Source organism: Canis lupus, chromosome 38 (genome assembly GCF_003254725.2).
Source record: "Canis lupus dingo isolate Sandy chromosome 38, ASM325472v2, whole genome shotgun sequence".
NCBI lineage: Eukaryota > Metazoa > Chordata > Mammalia > Carnivora > Canidae > Canis > Canis lupus.
The window spans coordinates 18,193,572-18,210,726 of NC_064280.1; the positions used below are offsets into that span (position 1 = coordinate 18,193,572).

Here is a 17,155-nt window from a genome sequence, read left to right on the forward strand (position 1 = left end):
AGAGGTCTGTTGATTTCCAGAATGTTGCTCTTAAATTTGATTATTTAAATCCGAAATTTTTAAATTCCAGCTTGTGTCCAAATATTAATGAACTACAGTGATGCATACATTCTACTTCAAGCAACTAAGAGCAATTCTACTTTAATTACATGCAGATATTAATACTTTATGTGTGATAGCTCACAAAAGGCATTTTAGATGGACCATTTGCACTGCTACCTGGACATTGCTACCTAGAAATCACCATCTGAAGCTGTAGAGTTTTGTTGTTGTTGTTGTGTGTGTGTGTTTTTTAAAGATTTTATTTATTTATTCATGAGAGATACAGAGAGAGAGAGGCAGAGACAGGCAGAGGGAGAAGCAGGCTCCATGCAGGGAGCCCGATGTGGGGCTTGATCCCAGGTCTCCAGGATGATGCCCTGGGCTGAAGGTGGCACTAAACCACTGAGCCACCCAGGCTGCCCTGAAGCTGTAGAGTTTTTAAAATGAAATAAATGTTAAGAATGATCGTTGAGGAAGTTCAGGTCAAGCTGGTCTTTAAACTCCTTTCCGTTATTTCAGAGAATCTGGTGAGGTGTTTGTTGAGCAGTTAAATCTTATCAGGAATGCAATGTTCATTTATCAGCAAATCTTTTGTGTTAAGGTCTGGATAGTAAATATTTTTGTATTTACTTTTCAGGCCATACACTCTGTTGTAACTACTCAACTTTGCCATTATAGTATGAAAACAGTCCTAGACAGTATGTAAATGAATGAATGGCTGTGTTCCAGCAAAACTTTATTTACAAAACCAGGCAAGGGGTCAGCCATAGTCTGCTAATCCTGGAAGGTTCAGGCAGAGACTGTCACAGCTACTCAGCTCTGCCATTAAGGTATGAAAGCAGCCATGGACAATATATAAATAAGTATTGACTGTGTTCCAATAAACCTTTATTTATAAAAACAGCCGGTGGACCAGCATGGTAGGCTAGCCCCTGAGAACTACAGTGCTTAATATGTGCTATAAAGTTAAATAGGAAGGTAGATCCTTCAGTGGTACAGCTTAATAAAATAATTGCTTATTGAGTACAGAGAAGGGGAGGAAAAGGGTGGCAACTCCCACCCCTGGCCACACACACACACACACACACACACACACACACACACTCAATGTGTTTTGAGCCGGGAAGGGTGCATACTCAAAATTTTGATTTCTACTTGTCCTTTCCATACACTGATATTATCAGTGCCTGGAATGGGACAATATTACAGTATTGCATAGCTAATATAACAGTGTTGTATTTGAAAGATTTGTTTTGTATACAGTTCTTTTCCCCAAAATCAATGGTGAATTCTGACTTGTTGCCGCGTCCCGAGTGGTGCTCATCTTGGGCAGATCATTTTATTACCCAAATTTTAAACAAGGTATTGTAATATATTAAAAATCATAGAAAAATCACCAGTGACCTAATTTTATAATTTTTATTTTAGTAGCTGTATATTTCTGACCTGTTCCTCACTAGTTGTTAGCATATGTATCGGAGGATTATGAACTTCTATCCATTCTGATATACCTTAGCATTTGAAGTGTTACTATGAAATATAAGCTTCTCTCTGAATTAAAATGCTTGTTAGCTTACTATTTCCATGTTTTGTTTTGTTTTGTTTTGTTTACTTCTTAGGATCTTAGGTTACATGGTAATTGTGTAGATGCCTGTGAAATGAGCAGCCATAAAACAGAAGGCTTTCAGAAATTCAAATAATAGATGTACTATGATTTCCCCAGTGAGGCCATTCTTAGGCAAAGAAGTAGGCCACTTGGTTTCCGATATATACTGTGGTATAAAGTAGTTTTAAGAGAACATAGTGAATTGGGGTTTTTTTGTTTGCTTGTTTGGGGATATAAAATGGAGTGAGTAATGGGAAAACTAATATAGAATGATTCAGGTTTCCATAATGATTGGTCATATTTTGCCTTATATCATAGAAGTTTTTGGTTATCTGTTTTTGTCCGCTTGTTATATATTTTTTAAAGATTTTATTTATTCATTCATGAGAGGCACAGAGAGAGAGAGAGAGAGACTTGTTATATTTTTTCCTAAGATTTTATTTATTCATGAGAAACACAGAGAAAGAGGCAGAAACATAGGCAGAGGGAGAAGCAGGCTCCCTGCAGGGAGCCAGATGTGGGATTTGATCCCAGGACCCCGGGGTCACGCCCTGAGCCAAAGGCAGATGCTCAACCCGAGTCACCTAGGTGTCCCTGGTTGTTGGTCTTTTTTTTGACTTTTTAGCTTTTATGTTGGAGATTAGCCCTCTCCGTGTACTGTAAGTCACACATAATTTTTCTAGCTTGTCATTTGTTTTTGTTTTCTCTCTCTCTCTCTTTTTTTTTTTTTTTTTTACTATGTTTAAAATTTTATTGGCTGATAGTTGTCACATGTTCTTCCCATGCTGCTAGTCCGGAATTAAATGTACAAAGAGAAACAAAGAACAAAAAAGTTACCCTCAGAACGCAACAAAATTTGAACAAGTGGGGAGAAAAATGCTTATGGCTAGAAAACAAAACTTGTCTCTTAGTTCAGAGAAAAGTTTTCTTTGTACACCATATTTTAATGTGCAGTTTTGTTTTCCATTTAGGAAGTGTGGGAAACACCTATTTAAATTGTTTTTGGAAGACACCCCATTTTGCAATACAGAGTCTTCCAGATTTTTTGGGCTACAGATGTTGAAAGGTATTCATTCCATGGTATTCTCACTTACAAGTAGCTCTTGTCTGGCAGAGCCATCATTCAGCTTTCTGACATTTTGTCAAGGATGAGTAGAGGGGCAAGAATTCTTGCCCGATTTGTTTCCACAATGCAGCCATTTAACATCATCTCATCCAAAATGATGTGTACTTTGTCCAAATTAAACATTATATCTAATTCACTCACTCGGTTGAAGTACTCATCTAACACTTCCACAAAGTTATGGATAAATTCATAAATTGCCATCTCATTCTCTGTGCCATTAACTCCAACCACAATGAAGAGAGCTGCATACTGTCGATATATCAGCTTGAAATCCTTAAATTCAATGAAAGAGCATTGTTCACTGGATCAGGAGAGACAGCTCTTTATGATTTCCGTTTCAAGAAGTGTACGCTTATTAATCTCCACATGTTCACAGTATTTAGAAAGTCGGGTCTGTCCTTGTTTATTCACCATTAGGAAAAAATTTATCATTTTTTTTTTCTGGCCAGTGTTTTTCCAGATAGTTCAAAAGTTATGTCAAGAGGTGCCTGTAATTCTGTAATTAGAACCTGTGCAGCTGGGGGGGGGGGGCGCGGAGTGGGGGCGATAGTCCTGCCTACGGCTCTGGCGAGAGCTCTTCCGGCTCTGGCGAGAGCTCTTCCGAGAGCCCCTCTCCCCCTTTCCCACAGAAGCTTGTTCCCCAGCCCTTGCTAGCTGCGTGGTACGGGCTTCCTTGGGGCAGCCCTTTTGACTTTTTTCTGTTTTTGTTTTCTTTTTAAAGATCTTACTCATTTATTCATGAGAGACACAGAGACAGAGACACAAGCAGAGGGAGAAGCAGGCTCCCTGCAGGGAGCCTGATGTGGGACTTGATCCCGGGATTCGGGATTCGGGGATCACGCCCTGAGCCAAAGGCACATGCTCAACCACTGAGCCATCCAGGCGTCCTTTGTCATTTGTGTTTCAGTTTTACTTACAATGGTTTTTGCCACACAAAATTTTGTTTGCTGTTTTTTTTTTTCTTTTTCAGTCAGATTGGTCTTTTGGATTTTAGATTATGGTTAGAAAATTCTGCACTCCAAAGTTATAAGGAAATTCATCCTGTTTTCTATTAGTATTTTTTTGGTTTCATTCTTTGCACTTAAATGATTAGCTAATCCATTTGGAGTTCATACTGGTGTATCTTATTGTTTCTTTGCCAACTATTAGGTGGATTTTTAGGAAGGAAAACATAAAAACGGATTCATTTGAGATCGCAGCTTGCCTACTCCTTTTTTTTCAAAGCCTAAGAAGCCAAAGGGTCAAAAGAATGCAGCGAGGTGAATGATTGGTCTTGAATCTGGTGTGCATGTGAATACAACAAATCCTTGCCATCAGCCTCATAGGATTTTCTCTGGAGTGCCTATCTAAACTCACCTTTGAAATTTGAAGGTCTGTTCAGTCCCAGTGACAGGTGTTTGAGTGGAGGCACTCCTTCCTTCACATCTTGTTCAGATAAGAGGTCTTTTGAAATGTGCTGATGTCATAGGGTGAGCCAGGCAGTGTGATCTGAACCCTCAGGGTAAAGGAATAGGAGTAGGCCAAATGAGTATCTCCTGCCTAGAGAGTCTCAGAGGCTTAAACTTACCAGTGTGACTGCCTGTGGTAGCCGTATTCCTGCAGAATCCTCCAGTTAATCCTCTCTTTATGTCCAGACGCTACTTCCTGTTTCCTATATCCAGTAATTCCAGTGCTATTAATCTTTCTCATTTATTGTGTTAAAATACACACAACATAAAATTTACTGTTTAACCATTTTCAACTGGACAGTTCTACAACATTAAGTTGATTTACGTTGTTATAAAACTATCACCACCATCCATCTTAAAATGTTTTCATCTTCCTACATGAAAACCCTACATAGGCTTTGCATCACCCCTGCACCTCAATCCCTGACAACAACCTTTCTTTTTTCTTTTTATGAATTTGACTACTCGTATTTGTGGATTTGATTTCATATAAATAGAATCATATAATGTTTGTCCTTTTGAGACTGGCATGTTTTCAAGGTTCATCCAATATTGTAGCAAGTGTCAGAATTTCCTTCCTTTTCTAAGGCCAAATAATATCTCATTGTGTGTGTATACCCCTTCTTGTTTATCCATCTGTCAGTGGACACTTCGGTTGCTTACACCTTTTGCCCGTTGTGACTAATGCTGCTGTGAACATGGTGTATTGATGTCTTTCTGAGTTTCTGCTTTTACTTCTTTTGGGTGTATACCCAGAAATAGAATTGCTGGGTCATGCTGCAATTTTATGTTTGATGTTTTTGCGGATTTGCCAGCTGGTGTTCAGTTACTGCATCATTTTACCCAGGACTGTTAATCTTAAGGCCAGTTCACCACCAACCTGAGACCATTTAACATTAAAAGGTACGAGTAATTTCTCATGTTTTTGTTTCAGTGAGTGAAACCATAATTTCATTTGCTCAGGGTTAATTTTTATGCTGAACGTGTAAAAACCACGTGTATTTTATGCAAGTTACCTCCAGCAGTGGGGGTGGCCTTGCTTGTTTTAACAAGGAAGTCTTCTGATAGTAGTAAATTAGAGTAGAGCATCTAGGAGAATGAGAATCCTTTCTTAGCAGTACCTTGTAAGTATCAAGAGTTTGCTGAAGTGATTAGATACTTTTACCACTGGATTTCCTGAATTTATGTTTTTAAAGTCTTTTATTTGTGAAAGATTATGATTATATTTACATATGTCAGTTAATAACATCTCTACAATGTTAACCAGAATCCACTTCCTTTACTAAATGTGAGTGATGGTGTAATTAAACCAACATGCCCTTCATGACATGACAATAATGCTCCCCTTATTATGATGGAGGTATGATATTCAGTGGAATTAAGGGTATCTCTCTGTTTCAGTCTTCTCTCCCATCCTTAAGAGTTCATCATCACATTAGTAATAATCCCTTGATAGATTGTTTGTTCGTTTATTCACTCAACAAAACTGAGCACAGATCTGTATCAGGCTCCAAGCTGGGTGCTTAGTATACAGTTTTAAACAAAATTGACACAAAATTATGGTCCTTGCCGTCATGGAACTTTTGTTTCTTGTGAAATTAAAGGGTTAATTTTTCTACCTATAGCTTCACTTTAAAAAAATCATTATCAAATATGAGGATATAGAAGTACATTTATATTCTTTTTTTTAAAAGATTTTATTTATTTATTCATGAGAGACACAGAGAAAGAAGCAGAGACATAGGCAGAGGGAGAAGCTGGCTCCTTGCGGGGAGCCCAATGCAGGACTCGATCCCAGGACCCTGGTATCATGGCCTGAGCTGAAGGCAGATGTTCAACCACTGAGCCACCCAGGTGCCCCTAAAGTTAATTCTATTATATTAGTCCTTCAGAATAGAAGCAGAAACAAAGATTGAACTTTGAACCTAAATTATGATATAATACTAGTTCACATAAGTATTTGTGAATCTGTTTTTCATCTAGTACATATTTTTTCCATGCTAGGATATTATTAATTGATTTACCATTACCTTAAAAGATTTCAAGGGAGAGCAAAAGTAACGCTATACTGATCATATGATAGATTTTAAGCCACATTCCTACTTTAGAAACTTTAAAGTGATGGGGAGAGAGGAGGACCACATTGTAAGTTTGAGGAGATACAGTATTTGGAGGTAAGACACCAGTGTTTGAATCTTGTTGCCACTTTACTGGCTAATTATCCTTGGGAATGTCAACATCTCTGAGTCTCTCTGAGTCTGTTTTTACAAAGGTGCGAGGGGGTTGGTGGACAACCTCAACATGTTAGGATAATCAGAAGACAATGATACAGAATGTTAGCAGTCACATTTTAAAAAAAATCAACTGGTGCCCCCTCCTTTGGGGTATTTTGTAAATTAATATTTGTTTCCTGGCTCAAGGTAGGATAAGGTTGCTTTTTATAGATTGAAACAGCATGATATGTCATTAACTGAAAATAAATCTAATTGTGTTTTCCCATTTTATCTTTCTCCTTTTTAAAAATTCTGTAATGCTTAGTGATTATATGATTAGCTGCCTTGACCTTCACACTGCAACTATTTCTTTTGTGTGAATTTGTAGCAGCGGAAATGGTAGGTCTGCCAGCTTCCAGCAGGGGTGTTAAGTTAGTCCTGGGTAGTGACGAAATTCAAGAATGGAAGGAAATTTCCTTAATTCCCAAAATTAAAGTACTTGCTTTTTTTATTTTCTCCCCATTATGAGTCAGTAGTAGATTGTGTAAATGGTGATCTCTTGTATAAAAAGTGCTCTAAATCTCAGTAAAAACCCAAGCAAATTTACCTGGTAAACAGCTAAGAAGAAACTGGCCCATTCTTATGAATTTATATGACTGTAAAACCTATGAATGGAATTCTTTCTTTGGAAGCAAAAAGAACTAGTGGTGCTGAGGAAGAATGGAAGAAAGTTTATTTTTTTTATCACCCATCTCTTAACATGCAACTGTATGTATGTATGACTATAATCTGTAAAAGATCAGTGAGAATTTGTTATTGTCTCTCTCAACAGGTGTGTCATGAGAATGATAAAAATAAGTAAATTTTATTTATTTTTTCGTTCTTGGCTTTCTCAGGGCAAAGATTTTGATATGCCCTGTGTATGTATAAAAACAGGTTCTAATTATGTCATGTCAGTATATCTTAAGGCCATCAAAATGAGAAGACTAAATGCCTGTCATCTCCTGTCCCTCATCATTAATATATGTCACTTTAAGACTTAGAGCTTAGTTCATTAATGTCAGTATAGCTCATCTACAAGCAGAGTGTTTGCATTTTTAGTACTTAACTTTAAATCAATTAGAGAATGCAGGTGGTTCAGAAAATGATAGCTTAACTAGTAAGTGACAACAGATTATTCAGGCATTACCTTAATCTGATCTCTTTGTGATTTGTATGAGTGCATGAGTTTAAGGCTTTATTTAAAGTATTGCCTGTGGTTGCTGACGATTGGTTCAAGTCTTTATATTATGCCAGGAATTCTTTGATGCTGAGAGTACAGGGTAAGAAGCAGTGGTTTCTACCTTTGTGAAACTCATAGTCTGTGTGGAAAGACCCTTAAGTGGAGTATGACTGATGCTCTTTATACGTGTGTGCATGTATAAAATAGTATTGGAGGAAAAAAAATGTGCTATGGAAGCAAAATGGCTAAGGGATGAAACTAAGATTTTATACAAATGGGACATTTTAGTTGTATCTTGAAGGATAAGTAGGGGTTTTCCAATCTTATCAGAACATTCTTGGTCTGGGAAATAATATAAGTAAAAGCATGGAGGCTTGATAGTGCGTAGTGAATATAAGACTCCTGAGTGGGGAATTGTTGTGTGCCATGGCTTGATGTCAATACCTCACAGTACAGCATTCAGTGATTCCTTTTTCTTTCTCTTTCTTTTTTTAAGTGTTTCTTATAGTGCAAGTCTGCTAGTGACAAATACCCTTGATCCTCATTTATCTGAAAATATTTTTATTTTATCTTTATTCTTAAAGGATATTTTCACTGGATATAGAATTCTGGGTTGACTAGGGTTTTTTTGTTTGTTCTAATCTTTCAGCATTTAAAAATGCCTTTCCATTATCTTTTTGCCTCTACTGTTTCTGTAAGAAGTCCTTCATATTGGGCAGCCCCGGTGGCGCAGCAGTTTGGCACCACCTGCAGCCCAGGGTGTGATCCTGGAGACCCAGGATCAAGTCCCAGGTCGGGCTCCCTGTGTGGAGCCTGCTTCTCCCTCTGCCTGTGTCTCTGCCTCTCTCTCTCTCTCTCTCTCTCTCTCTCTCTGTGTGTGTCTCTGTGTCTCTATGAATAAATAAATAAAATATTAAAAAAAAGTCCTTCATATCTTTGTATCCCTGTAGATAATTTTTCACTTTTCTCTGGCTGCTTTTAGATTTTTTTCTTTAAGTTTGGTTTTCAGCAGTTTGGCTGGATTTGCCTAGCATATTAATTTTTTTTTATCCTGCTAGGTTATTTTCTGCCCATTCTTTCTCTCTTCTTCTTCTTCTGTGATACCAGTTTCTTACACCTTTGTCTTTTCAGTATTGTCTAAGAGGACCCTGAAACTCTGAGGGGAGAGGGAGAGAGAGAATCTCAAGCAGACTCTGTGCTAAACGATGAAACCAAGAGTTGATCGGTTAGCCAGCTGAGCCACCCAGGTGCCCCTATTTAGTTGCCCTTTTTTTTTTTTTTTTTAAGATTTTATTTACTTGGGACGCCTGGATGGCTCAACGGCTGAAGGTGGCACTGAACTGCTAAGCCGCTAAGCCACCAGGGCTGCCCTACTTAGCTGCTTTAAAATACAAACCTTATCTACTGATTCCAGCATTTGGACAATCTGAAGGTTGGACTCTGTTGCCTGCTCTCTTAAGTATGGATCTGGTTTCTTGTTTGTTGATATATCTAGGGATCCCTGGGTGGCACAGCGGTTTGGCGCCTGCCTTTGGCCCAGGGCACGATCCTGGAGCCCCGGGATCGAATCCCACGTCGGGCTCCCGGTGCATGGAGCCTGCTTCTCCCTCTGCCTGTGTCTCTGCCTCTCTCTCTCTCTCTCTCTCTCTCTCTGTGACTATCATAAATAAATAAAAATTTAAAAAAAAACAGTGTTGATATATCTAATTATTTTGGATTGTGTATTGGACCTTGTTAGGATAGGTAGTAAAGACTCTGGATTCTGTTACTCTTTGGGAGAGTGTTGAGTTTTTTAGTTAAGCAGGCAGATAACCTGACACTCAGGCTCTACACTCTCTCCTTTGTGGTAGGCAGTACCTACCTACCTGAAATCTCAAGTTATTTCAGTCGCAGCTGGGCTGCATGAAGGCTGTCTCACACATATATAGTTTAAGAGATTTGGGCAGTTTAAATGTAGTTTTGAACCCCTCTTGTTAACTGTTTTCCAGGATTTTCTCACTCAATTTTAAGCTGCTGTGGTTACCCTAATCCTTGTCTTTTGGTTTTTCGAACCAGTAAGACTTAAGCTTCATTCTGAGTTTTAGATACCCCACTCTGTACCAGCTGTGTCCTACTGTTCATTATAGGATTAAAAATACATAACATACATACGTACATATAACATGCAAACATACATCTTGTCTTCCTGCATGCACTAAACTAAAATTCAGAACATTCTCCTTGACTAATCCTCAAATAAAGGGCTAAACAAGATCTAAGGAAATTTTCATTGGAAAGATGGTTAGGAGAGAGACAGATTCAGATTGTCACTTGATCACTTGACCCCTCTGACCCCTGAGGGGGTACCCCTCACCCCCTCAAAAAAAAAAGACCTTTATCACAAGCAAGGCCTTTAGACAACCTAGGACAGAAAATGTCATCAGCATTATAAAGGAAGTGGCATTACTCTAGTGCAGATTTGATGTGCTCATGTTCCTTTCAGAATTTTGATTTCCGCTTTGGAAGATAGATGTTGAAACCTGCAATATAGTTTGTTACAGCATAGTCACATTCTAGAATACTAGAGCCACAGGGGACTTTGGCTCCTTTAAAGTGCTTGGTAGAAAAGTTTGAAGGGCCCAGCAGGAGGCTTCAAGTCCCTAACAGTATTTTACCCGTTTTCTGTAGTGGGTTTTTTTCATGAATTTTTTTTTTTTTTTTTTTTTAAAGGATTCTGTGGCCTAAAGGGTTGAAAGTGATTGATCTAGTCAGCCTCCTTCTAGTCAACCTCCTTCTTCATAGGGGGTTGGACATTTGAGATTTGGTAAGGTGAGAAGACATTGCTTTTTTGCTGGTTTGCCTGGTTAGCCAGTACCGGGACTCAAAAATCTTCTGCTGCTGACCCCGTAATATTTCAGGGACCCCACTGTACTGCCATTGTTTTCAGTAAATATTTCACCTCTACATCATTCTCCCAAACAACCTATCTAGATAGAATGTGAAAACCCTGGGGCTGTTGGATAGGGCCATCTGAAGTGACTGGATTTCCACACAGCTTTATGGCTCTACTAAAGATTATGTTTTGAGAACTTGAGAAAGTGTAATCAATTGGAAGTGAAGACTGGTTGCTTGATGCCAGAGAAACTAACAAAGGATAAACTAAGGATTGCCATGGCTGAGTTATTTTAGCCAAATGACTAAGGAATAACATTTAAGCAGAATGTGTTTATGGCTAGTGACCTGGGTCTTCCCAAAATATCCAGTTAGCAACCAACAACTTCCTTTTCTTGATCACCGGTTCTTATCCTTTGCAAAGAGGAAGGAACGCAAATCCTGTAATGGTGTTTTTCTGGGTTTCCTGCCAGTAGAAGGCATGATTATGGGAAAATGTTTTTCCTTTGTTTTTCCCTTCTGACACACACTCCTCAGTTGTTATCCTATTACACAAGACTGGACAGAAATTCAAAATAGTTGTTTTATATTTTTCTGTAACCTTAGCAATATTACTGTATTTTGCATATATATTAAGTGTTCCATATCATCTTAATATATTATTATAGCTTTTGTCTTTTAGCAAAATACATATTGAAAGATATAAAGGAGATAATACATACAAAAATATCTGTTACAGGGTCATGTTCAGTAAGAATGTATTGAATCATGGCCTGCTGGTTGACTTTTCCTAATCTGCATGTAAGGATAACGAACCTGCCTCACTGAGTTGTTGTGAGGATTAAATGAGAACATGCGTGTGGAGTACTTAGAACAATGCCTAGCACTTTGAGATAGCACCCATAGAAACATGTGTCTTTATTTTAAATTATCCTGTTTAGGGGTGCCTGGGTAGCTCAGTCATTTAAGCATCTGACTTCAGCTCAGATCATGAACTCAGAGCCCTGGGATCAAGCCCTATGTCAGACTCTGTACTCAGTGAGAAGTCTGCTTTTCCTTCTGCTGCCTACCCTTCTCATGCTCATTCTAGCTCGCTCTCTCTCTCTCTCTCTCTCTCTCTAATAAATAAATCCTTAAAAAAAATAAGTTATCCTGGTTAGCAATATTTCAAAAAGTTGGAGGCAAGGAATGAGAAAAGGGCATAAACTGTTATTTTTCATGTATCTTTACAGTTTTATTTATTTTTATTTATTGTTTTTTAAAGATTTTATTTATTCATGAGAGACAGAGAGAGAGAGGCAGAGACATAGGCAGAAGGAGAAGCAGGCTCCATGCAGGAAACCTGATGTGGGACTCGATCCCAGGACTCCGGGATCACAACCTGAGCCAAAGGCAGATGCTCAACCGCTGAGCCACCCAGGCGTCCCATATCTTTACAGTTTTATATGCATTTTCATAGACTATTTTTTAGAGCAGTTTTAGGTACACAGCAAATTTGAGTGGAAGGTACAGAGATTTCCTGGGTGCCTAGGTGGCTCAGTCATTTAAACATCTGCCTCCAGCTCAGGTCATGATTTCAGGGTCCTGGGATCAAGTCCCACATCAGGCCCTGCAGGGAGTCTGCTTCTCCCTCTACCTGCCACTCCCCCTCCTTGTACTCTCTCTCTCTTTCTCTCTGTCAAATAAATAAAATCTTAAAAAAAAAAACATACAGAGATTTCCCATGTAGTGCCTGCCCCCACATGTGTACAGTCTCCCCCACTACCACCCTCTAGCACCAGAGTGGTGCATTTGTTCTGGTCAGTAAACTTAAAATGACATTTCATTATCACCTAAAGTCCATAATTTATATTAGGGCTTACTCTTGGTGTGTTGTACCTTCTGTGGGTTTGAATTTATATGCATTTATTTACTTAACGATATAACATACTCATGTGCTTACATAGTCTTCATAACTGAGAATTTTTTTATAGGCAGGCCTACTACAAGATTTTTTATTCCTTTTTTTTTTTTTTTTTTTTTTTTTTTAAAGGAGAAGCAGGCTCCATGCAGGGAGCCTGATGTGGGACTCGATCCTGGGACTCCAGGATGATGCCCTGGGCTGAAGGCAGATGCTAAACCGCTGAGCCACCCAGGTGTCCCAAGATTTTTTATTCCTAAGACAAGGATCTCTTAGTGGTTTAATAGAGGAAAACTGTACTTTAAGTTGTATATCTGTTCATGTCCTGGCTTGTAACCTCTCTGGCTCAACTTTCTCATCTCCAAAGCAAGGATAACTAAGGACTGGCATCTAGTCCTAAGAACTATGTATAAACTTTAAAGTTAATAGAAATGTTGGATGTTATTACTGCCGTGGAGAATGGTGACCTCTACTCTTTTACCCAGGTCTTTTTGCATCTTGAGAGCTTCAGTTAGTTCCTACACTGAAAAGACTTCATGGACAGGGAAACAGAGAAAATTTTCCCTGAGAAAAACCATCATAAAACCTGGGTTCATTTGTGAGACCATAGGAATTTAAAAAGATCATTTAGAATTTCACTAAAGGATAGGATTGCATGCAGTAGATAGCATTTATATTAAAATGCAAATTCTTGAGTAATGTAACACTGATAAACTTAATTTAGAGTTCCCAAAGGAAGCCTAGGGCTCTTGCCACAAGTATACAGCTGCCTGGATTTCCATGAACTTCAGCCTTGGCTGCTGAAGTGCCCTGTTTTAACATTTCTATTGCTATTTGAGCTCTTCCCCATCTAGAGCAGTGGACTTGTGTCTAATAGTCATTTATATGTTGTTATTTCATAAATGAGACTATCAACAGTCTACCCTTCAATATATTTCCTATTTTCCTTTGATTGTCTTCTTTAAATTACAGTAAACTTGCAATTTAAAGGGCATCAGTAGTTTTACACTAGTCTTTATCTCTGAAATGGTAAGGACTCACTTAATTGGCCCCTGTCTCTACAGAATAACTGATCAAGGATGCCTAGTATATTTTGTCTAGACTGTATTATTGTGTTTGTTAACTAGACAAATGTGTTTATCACCGGCTAATTCTGTAATGTCTTATTTCAGATTTTATTTTTAAAGTAATTTCCCACAATGCCTTGCTTAATGCTGGCTACATTGTAGGTGGTCAGTAAAGACTTACTGATTAAGTAAAAGAAATTGGATAAAAAAAAAAAGTAAAAGAAATTGGAAATTAGTGACATTATATCATTTGGTCTTACTGTTTTGTGCACCTTTTTAGAATTAGGCAAAAAAGGAGCTATTTTTATTATAAAAGTAATACATTCTCCAACTTTACTAAGGAGAAGCTGGCTGACCTAATGATTGATTTTTTTTTTTTCTTCTTAGCTTCTTCTCAGATTTCATTTTTAGTAAAGCACAAGCTGCAGTATTGTGAGTGAGTGGATGGATGAAGTATTTTATGATCATTCATAAAAATATTAAAATGTATTCATAAAAATATTAAAATGTAATTTGAATGAGTTCCTAAAGTTGTGTCTTCGTATTTACATATTCTATTATATTCTGACAGGGTACTATGTTGGAAATATAAACACTCAAATCAGTAGTAGTCCTCATTCCCAATGATGGAAGGATTAAGGGATTGTGTACACTTCAGAGAAGGCTGGATATGGGTATTGTCATGGTGCGTTACATACAGTGGGTGCTCAATAACTATTGAGTGAATGTACACATGCTAACCTGCCTACCAGTGGGGTGTAGTTTGTTCTGAAGACTAGAACTTTAACACAGGAAATACTGCTGAAGAGAACTTATCTGATTATGAATCAAAACACACGGGTTTTAATTCTAACTCTGTTCTTCATTTAACTTTGTAATTTTGGACAAACCATCATACTTTTCCAGGTTTTCATTGAAATTCCTCAAATGTAAAAATGAAAGAATTGAGCAAGAGAATGTAGATGATCTTTAAGGTTTTTCCCTCTTATGAATGCTATACAGAATCTTAACACCTGATCTTTACTGAAGCTTTCCACATTTACAAACCCTCTCAGTTTCCTCTTTAAAAAGGCGTAGCATTTAATCCCTACATCCCACTCTCCATTCATGGTTTGCACTCTGCACCCACACCTGTCTGCTCCTACCGGGTGAGTCATGCTTTTCAAGAGCCTGTATTTATCCTAAAACTGTTTATGCTGATTTTGCTTGATGTCGTATTTACATACTTTAATTTAATGTTATAGTGAGTAATAAAATATGAGTATAAAAAGTTATTTTTATGAGAAATACTTTAATGAAGGTGAATTTTTTTTAAAAAACTGCTGAATTAGATATAATATGACAAGTGGAAAAGATGAGGGAAGTGCTAGAAATGTAGGAGGATTTTGGACTCCCATTGCTTTGCAGGAACCTAAGTTTCCTTACCACTTTGAAAAAACTGAAATTGTATATTTCAGTTTCAGCTTTTGACGGTGCAGTAATGACTAAAATACAGCTAATGTTCCACATTCAAAGAAAAGGCCTTGCTATAAGAAACAGCTAATGAGTATATTTTATATGCTTCTTGTTGAAATAAAAGATTACCTCTTTTAATGGTTCTCCACTTGAAAAAATCAGCTTTTTTGTTTTTTGGTTGTAGACCAAGGTCACATTAGGTGAGAGGGCTTTTATTCTTCTATGATCTCCATCATGTTGTAGGCCTTTTAAAAAATAACATGGTAGTAATTGTCCAGTTTTAGATCATAACGGTACTTTTAATCTGTATGCCTTCTCTTCATATGGGATCTATGTTAAACACTCTTCTCAATATCTCATATTAAAACTGAATTTTAATTCTGTTTTCTTCACAGAACATCCAGAAGATTCTTGGTCTTGCCCCTTCACGTGCTGCCACCAAGCAGGCAGGTGGATTTCTTGGCCCTCCACCTCCTTCTGGGAAATTTTCTTGAAATCAAGAAGAACCCTGTAATACCCGTCATTCTTTTTAAACATTCAAATTAGACTGGCAACTATTTTGTAGCAGGAGCCATAGACAGCCTTAGGGCTTGGGCCACTTTCTAGTTCTGAGTTATTTTTAGACTTTTTGGATATTATTCTAATGAGAATGGCACCCAACAAACATGATAGTACTTTCAGTCACAGATTAATTTAAAAAAATATGTTTGTTGGTTAGATAAGTTCAGGTGATGTTTATGTAATGAGAAACAAATAGCATCTTTCTTGTTTGGCTTACATGAATATTTTCTGTGGGACCGATTCAAGTGTGTGCTATGTGCCTTGTACCATGGAAGTTGGCTCTCCATGAGCATTTAGAGTTCTGGAAGAAAAATTCAGTTTGTGATATCTTAATTGGAACTATTTGTTGTACATTGTTTCCAAGCCAAATATATGACCGAAGATGAATAAAGAAGCCAAAATTTTAGCTATTTCATCTACAAGGTGAGATCTGTTTTGTACCATATTCCTAGATACATGTTTTTAGTAATCTGAACATAAACATTGGCCACAAAGGGCTAAACTAAAAGTTTTAAATGTACTATTTTATCATACTTGCCTTATAAGCTCAAAATATAGACTTGTCCTATTGTAGGAAGTAGAAGGCATGAGAGGAAAGGAAAGAAGTAACTCACGTGAGTGTAAAAATGAGAGTCCTCAGCATCCCTTTTATACCCTGCTGGATTCCTGGGAAGTCACTCTTAGTCATCTCCCGGAGGCGAGGGTATAGGTATGCAGTCTTGCAGAGCTTCCTTTTGATCACAATGGCCTTTAGTTCCTGCCATGGTCCTTCATGAAAAATGAGAGGATGCTTTTACCGTGATCTTCCCCTGCCTGATCCATGAAATTGGAAATCTTGTATGGAGTGATACTCTAGTAACAAATACATACTCCTTAGATGCATGTATTCAACCAGTGAGAGAGGTCATGTCATTTGCAAAGTAACAACTGCTAAACTGATAGCAAACTTCTGAATGGCATAAAATCCAGAAGACAGCGGAATAATACCTTCAGTGCTGAGGAAAATAATTATCAGCCTAGAATTTTATGTACTGCTAAACCATAAGTTTGGGGGTAAAACTGGGAGCAGTATTTTCAGAGCTACAAAATCCAAGATAGCTGAATTATTAAAGGATATGATTCCAGGGTGCCTGGCTCACTTAGTCAGTAGAGCATGCAGCTTTTGATCTCAGGGTTATGAGTTCAAGCCCCATGACGGGCATAGAACTTACATATTAAAAAAAGAAATATATATGTGTTGCCAGGACAGAAAAAGAATACCAGGAGGAAGGTGTGGGATATAAGAAACAATGGTCAACACAAATTGATAAACTGTATGGATAAATTTAATTGTTTTATGGGTTATCTAGTTAATTATTTTGAGAAAACTCCATAAGGTAATGACTGTTCTCACCCTCATTTAAAAGATGAAACTGAGACAAGAGAGGTTAAGTAACTTCCTCACTATCACTTAGCTAGTGAGTGGCAGAGTCAGGATTTGAAGTGAAGCCATCTAAAGTTACATAGTCCGGGCTCGTCAGTACTTCCCCGTAGGTATGTGCTGATTCTCTTCCCACCGCTCCTATCTCTTCAGGTCAAGAATGTGAACCCTAAAGTTGGGTTTTTTTCTGTTTTTCGTTTTTTTCTTAAAGCAGTCACATGGGT

At 37.8% G+C, this 17,155-nt stretch overlaps 1 protein-coding gene and 1 pseudogene across 4 annotated transcripts in view; one reads left to right on the plus strand and one right to left on the minus strand.

Annotated features, from left to right (window-relative positions):
* Positions 1–15,921, plus strand: part of TMCO1 (transmembrane and coiled-coil domains 1) — a 51,137-nt gene extending 35,216 nt beyond the window's left edge. For 2 of the 4 annotated variants that reach the window (XM_025420924.3, XM_025420925.3), the window contains one exon: positions 15,346–15,921. In XM_025420924.3, coding sequence (XP_025276709.1) covers positions 15,346–15,444 — 99 coding nt within the window. In that variant the 3' untranslated portion in view covers positions 15,445–15,921. Of the gene's footprint in view, positions 1–10,366; positions 10,466–15,345 lie in introns of all 4 variants that reach the window. The other 2 variants (XR_007409063.1, XR_007409064.1) reach the window with 2 other exon arrangements.
* On the minus strand, positions 2,572–3,264 carry LOC112643085 (AP-4 complex subunit sigma-1-like; annotated as a pseudogene).
* Positions 15,922–17,155: the final 1,234 nt, after the last annotated feature.